Here is a 15,514-nt window from a genome sequence, read left to right on the forward strand (position 1 = left end):
GGAGAATATCCTGTCAGGCTTCACACGGCTCATGGCAATCAAAGACCAACACTTCAGAAAAGGTACTGTCATGGTATTAAAGCAAAGAGACACCAAATATTTAAAATGCTAAAATCTATCATAAGCAGTGTGGCGAGGTACGTACTCACCAAGAGGTAATGGCTTCCATGTGAAGCCAGCACATAAATTCAATACATCACTTTCCCAAACGACCTCCCGTTTCCTCCCCCCAATATTCAACAATAAACCATCAGTGTGACTGCAAACAACAGACTATTTAATCTGACAATATCAAAGGCAGACATCTGTGGCTTTGGGGGTCACTAAGTCACTATCCTGTGTTTCAGTTTGGTGTTTTGAACTGGCTACTTACAAAATCTGGAGAATATATTTCCCTCCATTTTAGAAAAACCAGGTTATACCCTAGAGTCTGTCGGTCCCTACTTCTCCCCGCCAGTATCCCAGATGACTTAGAACGAGTCCTTTACATTGGCAACTGCATTTTGGCATTGATTCACAATTACAAAATATAGCAAAATACAGCAATAAGATGTCCATTTATTTTACTAATCACATTAAGAACAAGTAGGTTACATATCTGAAACAGACACAAACATCTTAAACATTAAACTGATACAACATTGGGAGGAGGAAGAAGAAGGACATGACTTGATGGATGTTCTCATCTCACCGCAGTGGAGAGACGAGGTGATGAAGACAACCTAATGGCCATGTCTCATCTGCTCGCGACTAGAACTGCTCACCTCTTTGACAGCCTACATGAGGGGATGGCTGTGCTCTACCGCCATGCTATCCTTAGCCCATGTCTGTCTCATCATTAACCACACCATGGAGGGGTGTCAACCAGATCCATCTGGGCAGGTTCTAGGGAAAGTTTGGTAGTCACTGGTATTCCATGTAAGGTTAAAGAAAGTATTACAAAATATCCTTAAACACACCCAGCTTTGTGGCCAAAGGCTCTGATCCAGCTCCAGGAGTAGAGCTGTGCTGATGTATCTCGGTGTTCAGTTCCCAGGCACTGAAGGCACCAGGGCCTAAGGGCTTCATCTCTGGGGCAGCCCCAACCAAGTCAGATCTGGTCCCAAGGCCATCTACAAACCCGCCTCCAGACAGGAAGGGGCAGGCCCAGCCTACTTGCCAGTTCATCGCCTAGAGACTCACCCCAAGAAGCTCATGTACACCTATGACCTTTTCCTGCTGGATTATGGGCACAATTCCAGAATCAGGATTTGGATCTACCCAGCCCCCCCTCTTGAAAAGGGACCTGTGTACCCCCAACTCAGCATAGGGATTAGCGTCCTGCATATACTGGGCCCTGTTCCTGATGAGTCCCTCCTAGTCCAGCAGGAGAGCCCAGCCTAGCCACACATGGTGACACTGAAGCCCCTTCAGAGAAACTACAGCAGAGGAAACGGGGGAAACAGTAACATGACTGACAAATCATAAAACAATCACCCTCGCCCAAAAAAACCAATTACCATTTCAGATCTAGGCTGAGAAGGAACTTATGTTCTATGAAGGGGCCCATGTCAGATATAGGATGCCAGATATTTTGCCAGCTGAAGACAGTTATCTAAGAAATTCCTAAGCAACATTTCCCACTTAATGACAGAATCCTATTGCAGCACATTTCCCATCAAACACCATACACACACCCTCTCTCCCATAGGAAGGTGTGAAGAGGATCCAATGTGACTTTTCTAAAAGTCCCTAACACCCTAATGGAGATTCTACACTGAAAAAATGAAAGACTCCCTTGTAATGGGAAACTGTCTTCAGGTGTTTAAAAAAGCTTGAAAGGCAATGTACATATATGGACAGGAAAACAAGAATGATCGAAAGCAATTAACAGGTAACATCCATTTACCTAGCAACAGCATTAAAACTTAGTGCAGGATAGAAATACTGGGGTGACTAAACATGACCTCCCTCCAGAAGGACAGATTTAAAAATATCTTTAAGAGGTACTTAGATGAAATGACAGTGTTCAGAAGAAAAGGAGCCAGAAGGGAAAGTGACACCGTAAGAAAGAATATTAACAATTACTTTCTACAAAATAAGATTTAAGTGTCTTCCTTTTAGATAAATCAACAAAAATACCTTCGTACATGCCTGTTCAAAAGAAAATGTAAACCAGCCAGAAACACATGATATCACATAATGGCTAGTGAGCCCCTTACAGGAAGTAGTCAAACATGCTCATGAGAGCCCCATGTAACTCTCCAAGTTAAAGCCTACAAATGTGTAGAAGTCTTCATGGGAAAAAAGTGTCCAAATGATAACATATACTGACACTGAGCAAAACACAAAAATACACTGTGTCTACAGAATAAGACATAGGGCTTAATAAAAAAAAAAAAATCAACAGCACACCTCAAAAATATAAGTGGCAGTCAACTTGAGGTCAGGCTATTAATGAATGACCTCCTAATCCTAATACAGTTCAATAAGTGACAGCCCAAGGACAGCCATGGGGCTAAAAGGACAACGTCCCCTGCTCTGACCCACATTACCAGCACACCATAGGTCATCATTTCCTTGATGGAGTGAGGATGGAAAGTTAAACATTCCTTTAACTTTGACCCAAACTGACTTAAGGGAGTGCAGACACACATGGTATGGACTGAAAATTATGTTAACATTTATGTGGGACTACTCCAAACATATAAATAACCCTGATTAGCACGAAGGTTTAAGACGTGTGCTTATGGACCCCTTTGCCACCTTATACTGGGTTCTGTTGAACTACTATCACTTCAGTTCAGCCATAATACAAATGGAAAATGAGAAAGCAAGAACAATGGTAGGTCACAGGCAGAAGCACCTGTTACTTCCAGAACAAACATGAAATGATTACCAGTCCCTTCATTCTGATGGCTGGGCGAGGGAAAGTGTGAGGAGAAGGGTAAGTAAGAAAACCTTATTACCCTTCGTGGATAATAAGCGTTGAATTCATCCCCGATCCGACGCAGCTCCTGTGCAATCCACATCTCCGGGCGCAGGTCTGCAGGAAGGGCCTGAGATTGCCGTCTGGAGGCTGCACCAGAATAAAAAGAAAAATCATATTGTCTCCACGGATCACATAGACAGGTCCACTGGCAGCAAGCCCCTCTCACACGTGTGTTCATGTTTCTGGAGTTCCCTGACTTTAAGAGCTACAATAATGCAGTATAGGTCATCGTGGCATAGTCTGCCATAGTCTGATTATAAAGAGTAAGAAACATGGAACAATTTCCTTTCTCAAAACTGGATATCCAGCCCCACAAAATTCAAATGTTTCCTGGTCTGTCACATACTTTCACTTCAGAAAGGCAAACACACACAAAAATGGTACAAGAAATATCATCAAAGAAATATACTGGAACACATGAGAACCTAAAAATTAAGGTGGATGGTAAGGTAACTGCTTTGGTCTTAATACAAGGGAAAATTCCTAGGAAAAACTTCAAATATCTCAGAGGAGTATGAGAAAAAATGGTTGTTCCATTCAAGCAAAATAAGTGAAGCCTAAGCAGTGACAACAGGCAAGCCAAGTGACTCTGCTCTGTGGCAGCAGGCACAGGGCTGCACTGTCTTCACGAGTGCCACCACAGGGCCAAGTTCAAGCCTGACAACAGGTTTAGTCTTAGTAGTAACGCAACCAATGGAGCCAAGTCTGCAACCCCATGTGGGACAGAAAATATTCTGGTTGTAAGAGCAAAGGTATTTTTGTTGAAGAAAAAAGACGGAGGCTTCCCTTTCATTAAGCTGTCACTCATGTCCTCACCCAGTCATTAATAGAGCCATTAAAGCCATGTGACAGTCAGAAATGAAGGGGAACAAAAATCTGAGTCATCAGAACACCCCACCACACATTGGGAGACAGTCTCCACGTGCCCCTAGAAGAACCATTGTCCAAGCTTGAGAGCAGCGCAGAACGATGGCCCAGGAAGCAATGAGACTCATGGGCTAAAACAGCTCACACCATGCAACATGGTAACTTCCTATTAACTGGCACATGGCACTACTTGGAATTATACACTCATGTTCCATTTCGACCATCACAAAATATTTTAAAACCTACAGTAATCAGATCTCACAATAACATGAATATAGCTCTCTATTCTGTAATTTTGTAAAAAAAATTGCTTTTGTATTTATCATTATAAATAAAACTGATGTTGACACAGCTTCTATAAAAGCACTTAAAAGTGGACTCCTTGAAGAGTTTTTACCAAGTCTTCTCAAAACTACTGCCCCAACCTATCTGTCCCCTAGCTCCCACTGAAGTGAATTCCACAGTGATCCTGCAAATGCAGCGCCACCCAAGGGGCAGGGCACCCTGTGTGGGGGGTGGCTGCATGGGAGGGGGTGACAAAAGACATGCACAGATCCTCTCCAGAATTACCAGCACTCTGAATAAGCGGGGCTAGGGGACTGCTTGGAAAAGGAAGGCATGCTGGAGATGGGTTCAGTGTAAGCCAGGCGTGTCACCTGAACACACATCCAACCACATAAAAAATCACTTTGGCTAAACCTTTGTCACGCAAATATTTCTACTGTTACTATGGAAGTCTCTTCAATTTAAATTTTAAATGACTAAATTGACAGAATACACAACTTCAGGGTAGAGGTGATGCCAGGAGGTGATGTAATAGCTGACTCCCTTTTCCTGGGTTTATAGCTATTTAAGGATTGACCACATTACAGGTACCAAATCATGACTGTTTTTTCATATTAACAGCAATCAAGAATTTTTTCCACTTATGAAGCTTTTCAAAAGTTATCTCACCCTTGAGGGGGAGGAAATCATCCTTTCTTAGACCTACTTCACACCAGAGCCTGCAGGGAGATGAACCTGCCCATCTGTGCAGGGACCAGGCCACCAGCAGGACAACCTTGGCCACTTAGAGCCATCACCCACCTCTCCAGGCTTCAGAACCTGCTGATTCCTCACTACACATGGCTTTCTTTAAGAGTAACCTATTTTCAATCCTAGAGTCAGAAATAAAGAAAATGTCAACTATCCAAAGAATATCTGTGAAATATAGACTGTGTTTTGCAAAGATGATGGACTGGTAAAAACTGTTGGAAGTTACCTGATAATCAAGACAGTCATTAACTCACCGCAACTACAAATACCCACATGCCAGGTATTGTCCTGGCAGGTGATTTGGGCACAGCAACCAAAGAGGCCAAGCCCAGCCTCTACAAAGCTAACATGCTTGTGGATTAAATGCAAAATTTTAACTAAATGTTTCCTCTGGACAAGGATACTTATAAGCATACTTGATACAAAAGAAAACCACTCCCTGGTTATTTTCTCTCAGCAGTAGGGGAAGTCTGATGAGTGTATGTATTTGACAGGGTCTGGCTCATGCTTGGACAGCCAACCAGAGCACCATCAAGAAGCCAGTCCAGGTGGAAGTCAGCTAAATCTAGACTAGCACTGAGGGACCTGGGGAACGGGTCAACCTTGCCAGCAGCTAAAAAGGAAACACGCAACCTTGGTGGCCAAATCTAACCGTTCTCCTTAGAGATAAAGGCCCAGCTGTTTCAGGGAAGGAAGTAAAGGAGATAAATAGACATTTCTTCTATACGAAAGACAAGTTCAGTAGCTTAAATAAGCTGCTATTGTAAACACACAGATAGAAACACACCCCAGGGGTGAGGCAGGATGACAGGAGGGAGTATGCCTGTGGGAGGCCCTGGACCTGCAAGCTCCCCATGTGACTCTGGTGCAGACAGAGACCAGACCTGAGAAATACTGAGCAAAGGGGAAGAGGTCCTGGAGCCAGATGTGTCTTCAGAGAACATTTATGAGTGAGCAGAGTCATAGTGGCCAAGGATAACGAATTAGTTCAGGCTGAGCACACACTAACTGGCCATAACACCAGGTCAATAAGAGAGCTGCCAATTGTACACTTAGGTGTATTGTTTTAAAGTTGATCTAGAATAGTGAACACAATGTAAATTAGCTTTTTCAAAGGAGACTGATCTGCCTGAGCTACTCTAACTGCATCTGTCACCATTTGGCTTTTAAAATAACTATTTCTTTTTCTGAGAGACAAATACTGTTCTGGTTCCTTCAATCTATAAACCTAAAGTTAATGACAACACTCAGCCTACAATAAAACCTAGCAAAGATATACATAGAATGTATTGTTATAAATTAAGATTACAAAACAAAAAAATCTATTTTGAGTAATTAAAAAAAAAATCTTATTCCTATATTATAAAAAGGTAGTCTTAATCTCAGTTGATTCAGTGCATTTTTAACATAAATTTCAGAGACTATTTCTTAAGTGACAAGATATATTCTATCCTGGGGGAGTGATAGAAGGTCTTTCTTTCATTTTTTTTTCTCTTTTCTATGAGGTCCCAGATTATGTTCTAGACCCTGGGGATACATAAATAAACAAAATAGGTAAAAATTCCTACCCCCCATGAAGCTTACACTCAGTTGGAGAGATACAGACAATAAGCATGCGAGGCCTGTCCAGAAAGTATCCAGGCGTGTATTATGAAAAACAAATGCATTTATTGAAGATACAAGAAACACTGTACATAGGACAATGACACCTCAGTCCTCTTCAATGTAGGCACCTTGGGACCTCACACAGTTCTCCCAATCACCATCAGCGGACCTGCTGCATTTTCCTGAACCTTATCCCTTTCAAAGATGATTTTAGTTTCGGGAAAAGCCAAAAGTCGCAAGGTGCCACATCTGGGCTGTAGGGAGGCTGAGTTACCTGGGTGATTTGATGTTTCGCAAAAAAACTCTACACCAGACATGATGCATGAGTGGGCACATTGCTGTGATGAAGCCATCAATCACCCATTGCCCACAGCTATGGCCTTCTGAGTCAACTGAATAGTTTATGAACAGTTTAATGCAAAAGTTGATGCAGATTCACTGCTCTAATGATTCAGTCATTTTGAATGTGATGGCCACACAGCACACATGTTCATGCAAGAGTGTCTACTGCCCCCACTGACTAGTACAGTGAAGTCGTCATTGTTCATCCATGCACATTCCAGTCCACTCTTCTTGGCTGCCAGGTTACAGTGATGTCATGCAAACCATTCTCATTATATTAACAATGGTTGGACTTTTTCTGGACAGACCTCGTAAATAAGTAAATTACAGAATAACTTTAAGGTGCTAAGTGATATGGTTTAAAAAAATAAAACAGGGCAAGGCAGAGCAGGAGTTCAGGGGCAGGGTGGGGTTGTGTGTGTGAGGAGCTGTGCTCAGAATAGGCCTCATCTCCAGGGTGACTTTTGAGCAAATATTTAAAGAAAAAAGGTTAAAAGAAAGATAATAAAAAAGGTAAGACCCACATTAACTAGATTACATAAATTAAGAATAAATGTTTTACAATGACTACTGAGAAGCTGAATTCTTTTCCACTCTTCCCTGGGAGGTCTGAGATGACAAAGCATCTATAACTCAATTACCATCTCAATTGCTAGAAAATAAAATTTCCATCCCTGTCTAAGTGATGGTAGCATGCTTTTGAAACTTTAGTCAGTTTTGTTGGTGCATTAAGTGTTTTTTTTCTCATGTCCACATAACTGTAATCTGCAAAATGTCTTTCTGTACATGAATCAAGTGAAGTGTAAAACTGGTAAATACCCTTTTAAGAATAGCTTGAAGACATTTTTAAAAAAATAAAAACACAAAGAAGCACTGCCTAAAAGTGTCTTAGACCAGGAACATGTAAAATTGAGTATGTTTCCTAATTCCTATACTGATATAGTAATTGCTAACAATTATTGAGTTCCTACCATGTGCAGGTATCATGAAGTATTTTACGTGAATCATTTAATTTAATTTATTCATTCATCCAACAAATACAATTGAGCACTTACTCATACCAGTCATCATCCTAGACTCTCGTGATATAGCAGAGAACAAAACATAAGACCAAAATCCTTGATCTTATGGAAATGAAATATTAAAGGTCAGGAAGAAATAGCACTATAGAGAAATCAAAGCAGGCTAAAGGGGGTGGAGAGTACCTTTGGGTTGGGATGCTAATTTAGGGTGATCAGAGGTCTCTCTAGAGGTCTCTCTAACAGGATGACACTTGGTTTGCTGGGCAAAATTGTGTCTAGGTAGAAGATACAGCAGAAAGTAAGAACATGGTCAGTATTTGACTCTATTTGAGATCAGTATTATTTTATAGGAAACTGAATGCTTGGGATATTATTTTTGCATATGTGTCTGTGTCACATAAGCATAACAGTAAGGGGCAAACCCAAAATGTAACTCCAGGTCTCAAAAATCCATGCCTTATACTCTCCTAAAATATCATTAAATTTACTCATCAAAAAGTTAAGCTTTTTCTTAACCGTACTATTTTAATCTCAGTGACTATCATATTTGGTGTCATGTCACATGAAAACAACCTTAAAGAGCCAGCCTGTCAGCCCCACAGTGGTGCTGATCAAAACCAGAATGAAGTTTGCTTAATTCTGTCCCACCATCAGGGAGCACAACATGAAAGAAATTCAGGTGTCGTGCACCTGAAGCTGGTTGGGGTTCAAAGGCAGGGAATACTCAAAAACACACTCTTCACCCTTTGTCCCCTAATCCCATCTGGATACTCAACCCAACTACTCCCATTCTAATAACACAGTCTACATATCAAAAAGAGAGTCTATGTTTCCATTTCTACTTTATAAGACAAGTATCAGGCATAAACATTTTACTTTCCCATCTGTGAGATGCCAAACAACCATTAATACCAACACCCAAGCAACAAAATACATCTTTATTTGAAACAAAGGCCCTTATTACTACACAGAAAGGTCAAAGTTTCAACTTCTAAGGCAATTTTACATGAACGTAAAGACTCTTCAAAGGGGGGAATTCTGATGAGGTACATTTTTTGCCCATAGAAAATGTAGTTTCTTCATTTAATAAAGCATTTTACTCCATAAATGTGGCACTGAAACAAACAATTAAAAAAGAAAAAAAGACAACAAAATATAAACTGCTCTTAATTAAAGTAAAACTGCTCAGGTGCTGTCACCTGAAGGCCACACAAGGCCAGCTCCCTCCCATTCAGCGGCACCATTCTGAGCCAGGACAACCTAGGGGGAGCATTCTGAGCCAGGACAACCTAGGGGGAGGTCTAGGTTTTCAAACCAAAGCCCCCTATCAAAACTTCAGTTCTACTGTACTGGGCACAGGCAATTTTGTCAAAAATGTGATGTTAGTGTCACTTTCATCAAAACTCTTAGAAATAATTTTTTTGAAATCCAGCATTTACTGGTCACATTATTTCCTATAGGGGAAAAAAAAAATACTATGAGGTATAATAATTAATCCATTTTTCTATAATGATGGAGCAGACTTTTGAGAAGAAGGGCATTTTCAATGCGAAAGAACTTCAAGTTACTAAAATACGTGCATTATTTAATTAACAGACTGTTCTGGTTCAGTTACAGAACTATTTTCCAACCCAATACAGTAATTTCAAATCTTGCTTAAAGCTCAGCCACTGAAAACATTAATATTGTGGTTAAGTGGCTGATAGTGAAATTAGGCTGGGGCTTTCAGGAAGGGCTTTCTGTAGCATTGCCTGTGAGGGTGGGTAACAAAAAAACAGATTCTCAATTCACAGTGAACTCAACATCAGTCAGCCAAACCTTCTGGTTTTTACTGAACACTCAACCACTTCACCCTGCTGTTACCAAGGCAGGTGTTCAAAGGTATGGAAGGCAGCATCATGAGATTCACCACTACCCTTTCAACACCCAGCTGTCCCCTCCTCGGTGAGGTACTGGGGAACGCCATCTCATGGGACCTGCGCTGGGGAGGTGCTCATGTCATACCTGCACTCCCACTACTGCGGTCTCATCTGAGGGACAGGACCACGCAGCTCTCACTTCTAAGGGGTGGCGGCTGTTTGAGTTCCCATCATGTCACTACTAAGTGCAAAGTGCAGAACCAAAAATGATAATCAGGTTCATGAAAACATTCACTCTACACTGTCCTCAGAAGCCCAGTAATCTACAAATACTGGGCAGAATCAAGATTGGATTTTAAAGTAATCAACATGGATGAAGCTGTAAATCAATCCTCAACTCAGAACTAAGAAAGGATGCCTATCCCTGGAGAGACATGGAATGTATGGCTTTGAAGAAATTATTGTTTTAATTTTAAACACACAACAGAACATAGTTGGGCAAATGAGTGCACTCAGCAAGGACTGTGGGGCTAACATCTTGGGGCTGTCCACCTTTATTCCCTAAATCTCATTTAGCTGAAAGCCGAAAAAGACCATTCCTTTGTAGGATCTCAAACCAGCACTAAACTGATTCCAAAAGAGCTACTCTAAAACGTTTAGAGCAGTGGCCCCAACATTTTTGACACCAGGGACCGGTTTTGTGGAAAACAATTTTTCCACAGACCAGGGGGCAAGGGGGAGTGGGTTGGTTTCATAGTCTACCACCAGATGCAGCTTAATTGTCATTTGCTACTCATTGATAAGACTTTTGATATGAGTCTGCAAGCAACTGATTTATTACGGTCTCTGTGCAGTCAAACCTCTGCTAATGATAATCTTATTTGCAGCCACACCCCAGCACTAACATCACTGACTCAGCTCCACCTCAGATCATCAGGCATTAGATTTTTTTTTTAATTGTGTATTACAGTTGTCCCAATTTTCCTCCATTGCTCTCCGCTGCCCCACCCCACTCCTGCTCCCAGTCAATCCCCACCTTGTTGTCCATGTCCATGGTGACTAGAGCCTTCCCACTTCTTTCCTCCCTTAACCCCCTTCTCACCCCCCACCTGTTGCTGTCAATCTGTTCCCTGTTTCCATATCTCTGGTTCCATTTTGCTCATTTGTTTGTTTTGTCCTTTAGGCTCCTCTTATAGGTGAGATCATATGGTATTTGTCCTTCACCGCCTCGCTTATTTCATTTAGCATAATACTCTCTAGTTCCATCCATGCTGTTGCAAAAGGTAGTTCTTTCTTTCTGCTGCATAGCATTCTATTGTGGAAATGTACCAGTTTTTTTAACCACTCATTTAGTGATGGGCGCTTAGGCCATTTCCAGCACTTGGCTATTGTAAATAGCGCTGCTATGAACATGGGGGTGCATAGGTTCTTTTGAATTGGTGTTTCAGGATTCTTTGGGTATAGTCCCAGCAGTAGAATCGCAGGATCAGAAGACAGTTTCATTTTCCATTTTTGAGGTAATTCCATAGTTTTCCACAGTAGCTGCACCAGTGCACTCCTAGCTAGCAACAGTGCACTAGGGCTCCCTTTTCTCCACATCCTCGCCAGCACTTGTTGTTTGTTGATTTGTTGATAATGGCCATTCTGACAGGTGTGAGGTGGTATCTCATTGTGGTTTTTATTTGCATCTCCCTGATGGCTAGTGATGTTGAGCATCCTTTCATATGCCTATGGACCCTCTGTATGTCCTCCTTGGAGAAGCGTCTATTCAGGTCCTTTGCCCATTTTTTAATTGGACTGTCTGTCTTCCTGGTGTTGAGTCATATAAGTTCTTTATATATTTTGGAAATGAAACCCTTGTCTGAAGTATCACTGGCAAAAATTTTTCCCATGCAGTTGGTTCCCTTTTCATTTTGATGATGTTTTCTAGGCATTAGATTTTCATAAGAAGTGAGCAACCTAGATCTCTCGCATGCACAGTTCACAGTAGGGTCCACGCTCTTATGAGAATCTAATGCTGCTGCTGATCTGACAGGAGATGGAGCTCAGACAGTAATGCAAGCAATAGGGAATGGCTGTAAATACAGATGAAGCTTTGACAGCTCGCTGGCCGCTCACCTCCCACTGTGCGGCTTAGTTCATTACAGGCCATGGACTGATAGCAGTTCATGGGGTCAGGGCTAGGGTTCCCTGGTTTAGAGGAAGAACTGCCTCTGCCACTGACTACCTTCGTGAGGAAAAATAAAAATCTTGGGATGTCTGTTTAACCCAACAGTCTACTTACTTAAGTGAGCATCTTCAGAAATATCTATCAATTCAGAGTTATCCACAGCTTACAAATAACCAGCCTGCCAAGGTTCCTTCAAAAACCTGCCTGAGTGACCAGACCATGACACCTGCTCCAGAATCACCCCCAGCTCCGCTGGTTCTCAGACATCAATGAGTCGGAATCCGGTTTTACACACACACCCCTCTCACTGGGTCTACTTCTCATCTGCATCATTTTTTGTGTTTTGGATAAATCCTCTATCAATTCCACTGGGCCATCAGATGAAAATGAAAGTGATTAGAAATGAAATAAAGTGACGGTAGTAAGCATCAGTGCTCAGGAAGTTGCTAATCATCTTTCCCTGGTACCCAGCGTCAACTGTAGGCAGCGGCATGAGAGTACTTTATGAACAGCTGCTAGGACAGAATATCATAATGTTGAAGTTACAACACGGAACCAGTGTTTCTTACACTTACTCTGGAAACGTGTACCGCCACTACTTTTATGTGGCCATGAGTTAAAGTCAGAACACCCTGCTCTGATCAAGTTCCAGGCTGACCATTTGGAAGTTGCTAGTGAACCAGGCCATGAAGCTGGAAACTAGCATTCAGGGTGTCTTTTCCTCCCCACCACTACCAATCTCTTATAATAAACTAAAACTCTAAAGGCATTTTGACCAATGTGCTCGGCCTCTCTAGTCATTTACTATTCAGCATCAGAAGACCTAGTTATCAACTCGGCCTATGCAGTCCCCCACATGTTTACGAATTTGCTAGAAGCCAGTGACATGCCAGGAGCAAACCCAGACTCTGAAGTTTTATGTCCCAAAGACATACTTGCCTAGCTCCTGGTCACAGCAGAAGCCCAGCACCTCGCGCCAAGTGGAGACCTGTGTGTGTATAAGCCTCTGCACCCTGATGCATGGTAGCCTGGCCTGGTGCCAACTTCAAGGACACAGCACTTTTTCCTAAAGTACCACAGTCCTCACTGAAGGGCATCAGGTGCTACAAAGTTCTTACCCACAGGAAACTGAAATGTTCCCTTCTAACCCTGACCCCAATCTTGATTCTGTCCCCTGGGGCTACAAAGAACCTATAATTCCTCTCAATCATCACCCTGCTTTTTAATCAATGAAGCTGCCACTACATTCCCCAAACCGGTTCCCATGTTTCTTTTACCACGAGCTGTGGGAAGACCATCCATCACCACCCTGGTCCCCTTAGCATGCTCCAGAAGCCTGCTGCTCTGAGTGGCATGTTGCAGGGTCTGCACTGGGTCTGGCCAGGGTGGGACACAGGACATGACTTTGTCTTTGCTTTCCCTCCACTGACTCAGCCTCACTGACCAGGACAGCTGTACCTTGATTTCTGTAGTCTTAAGACTCCTGTCAGATGATGGCAGAGGATTTGACTGTGCCATCTTATTTTGAAAAACAAATAAAAGTAACCACCCCACTCAGTACAGTCAAATGAAGACCAATTCTGGGCTTTAAGACAGAAATAAATGCCAAATCCCTTCTCCTAACAGTGTAATATCCTATACAGATAATTTATTTCATCATTTACTCCATCAAAACTATTTAAAAAATGTTTTAGAGATCTTTTTAAAGTAAATGTCAAACTCCATACATTAATGTACTTAGGCCCATTCCTTAGAAATAAAGTGTTAAGAAATCTGAAGTTACTAGCTTTTGGTAGCTATACGTTGTTTTAGCCAGAAATCAGATCTTGGGGAGGAAATGAAAATTTAAACTACAAATATAAAAATTTCTGACTACGGAGCAAGTGTGGCTTCCTTTATGAACTTTAACACTGACAGCAGGAAAGATGTAACAAAAATATCTCCTATATTCACATCAAGGCTGTCAAACATTACTGCAATTCATCTCAGTGATAGAGAAGACCTAGAAACAGAATTCTAAAAAGCTACATCTTAAACAGCTTTGACACTGAAACCGTAAGTCTGATGCAGGTGAAGTTTACCATGGTCACACACCAAGTGGAGCACCAGCTGTCAGCACAGACACATGATGAGTGACCACACACACCAGCAGGATGAGGCACAATGAAGTCTTCCCACTTATAAGCCAACAGCCCCAAATTATATCAAAGAAAAATGAATTTTCCACCTCAATTCCAGACACTATCTTACAGTGTTTAAGTATTTGTCCTCAAAGCATATGTCTGTCACAGTTGGGCTGTCTGACTCCTCCCTAGTAAACCTGAAAAACTTGTGTGTCCTGACTGAGCACACTTATGCTGAAAGCGTGCAGCCCACCTCTAAGAGACACAGGTGAAGGCTTTTGTAGAAACACAACAATAAAAAGAAATTAAAATGCTCTGTCAAACAGAAGACTGTAGCCAACAAAGCGTCTGTCTCAGTGGTCCAGTGGAAGGTTGATCAGAGAGGCAGTATGAGCCGAGATCCTTCACCCACTGACCAGCCTGTACTAACCAGTCAGACAACCATCTAACCTGTGCACAATGCAGCAATTCCAAGGGAGGGTCCTTGGCCCAGTCTGCAAACCACCAAATGTCATGTAGGTGGCGCGCTCTGTGCCCCACACAGGAAAGGAACAGAGGTTACAGCACCATTAGCACATATGAGCCTGAGATATGAAGAACCCTCTGCAAGCTGCTATTTCCAAGGTCTTCTATCCTTTCAGGTTCACACTCCCCCTACCCCCGAGGGCCCTCCAGGGGAGCCAGGGTGTTCCCCCACTCCTACTGAACCAGTGGACTGAAAAACCCACTGTGCAACACAGATGACACTAGGGCTGTTCTAAGTCTGCGCAAACCACCCGACCCCTTCAGTGCCCACACCCTCCTCTTATCAGGAAGGGACACTGGTCCCCAGCCAGGTGGAAGGACGTGCCCCTAGAGGCTGTCTCTGCAACGATTAAGACTGGACTGGGGGGCCCACTGGAACTTTCCACTCCCACGATTGTGCCACACTACCAGGAAAAAGGACTGAAGAGAAAACAAGAGCACGTGTACTATGTCTGCCAGGCTTTCCTCAACACACTTCTAAGCTTCAAACAATACACCGTAATATCTAGTGAAGAGAGAGGGAACTGTGGGCACTTGCACACTGCATTAAATATTACCCAAATTCTAATGAAATCTACAAGTATTTGTACTCCTGCTATGTATTAAACCATTCTCTGAAGTCTGTCTGTTGTTTTACTAGCTCAGCAGAATTTATGCTTAGGCGTTAAGTAAAACTAAGATTTAAATTCGAACATATTTTAACACAGTACATATCTTAACATACTATGTATCCAGAATTCATACTTTGTGTTAAGAAATTTCTCAAGGGACTAAAAAACAAATAAGAAAAGAAACTTTTGGTTTTATCTCCAGCACTCTTATTATGTACAAAAATAACTCAATAAACTGAGGTTGTCAAGCTTGTCTACAGTAAACACCTTCACAGATGCACGTTCAAGAGATAAAAATAGATCCCTCCCACTTACGTTTCAAATTATTCATTAAGTTAATAAATAGCTTAAATCTATACATTGCTTATATTAAAATATTTTAGG

The 15,514-nt window shown here is 42.0% G+C and overlaps 1 protein-coding gene across 6 annotated transcripts in view; it reads right to left on the bottom strand.

The window, feature by feature from the left end:
- Positions 1–15,514, bottom strand: part of BCL2L11 (BCL2 like 11) — a 46,465-nt gene that overhangs the window by 11,556 nt on the left and 19,395 nt on the right. For all 6 annotated transcript variants that reach the window (XM_090281748.1, XM_090281746.1, XM_090281747.1 and 3 more), the window contains one exon: positions 2,949–3,058. In XM_090281748.1, the coding sequence (XP_090137874.1) occupies positions 2,949–3,058 (110 nt within the window). The remainder of the gene's footprint in view (positions 1–2,948; positions 3,059–15,514) is intronic.

This window comes from Furipterus horrens, unplaced genomic scaffold (assembly GCF_987537825.1).
Source record: "Furipterus horrens unplaced genomic scaffold, mFurHor1.1.pri manual_scaffold_6, whole genome shotgun sequence".
NCBI lineage: Eukaryota > Metazoa > Chordata > Mammalia > Chiroptera > Furipteridae > Furipterus > Furipterus horrens.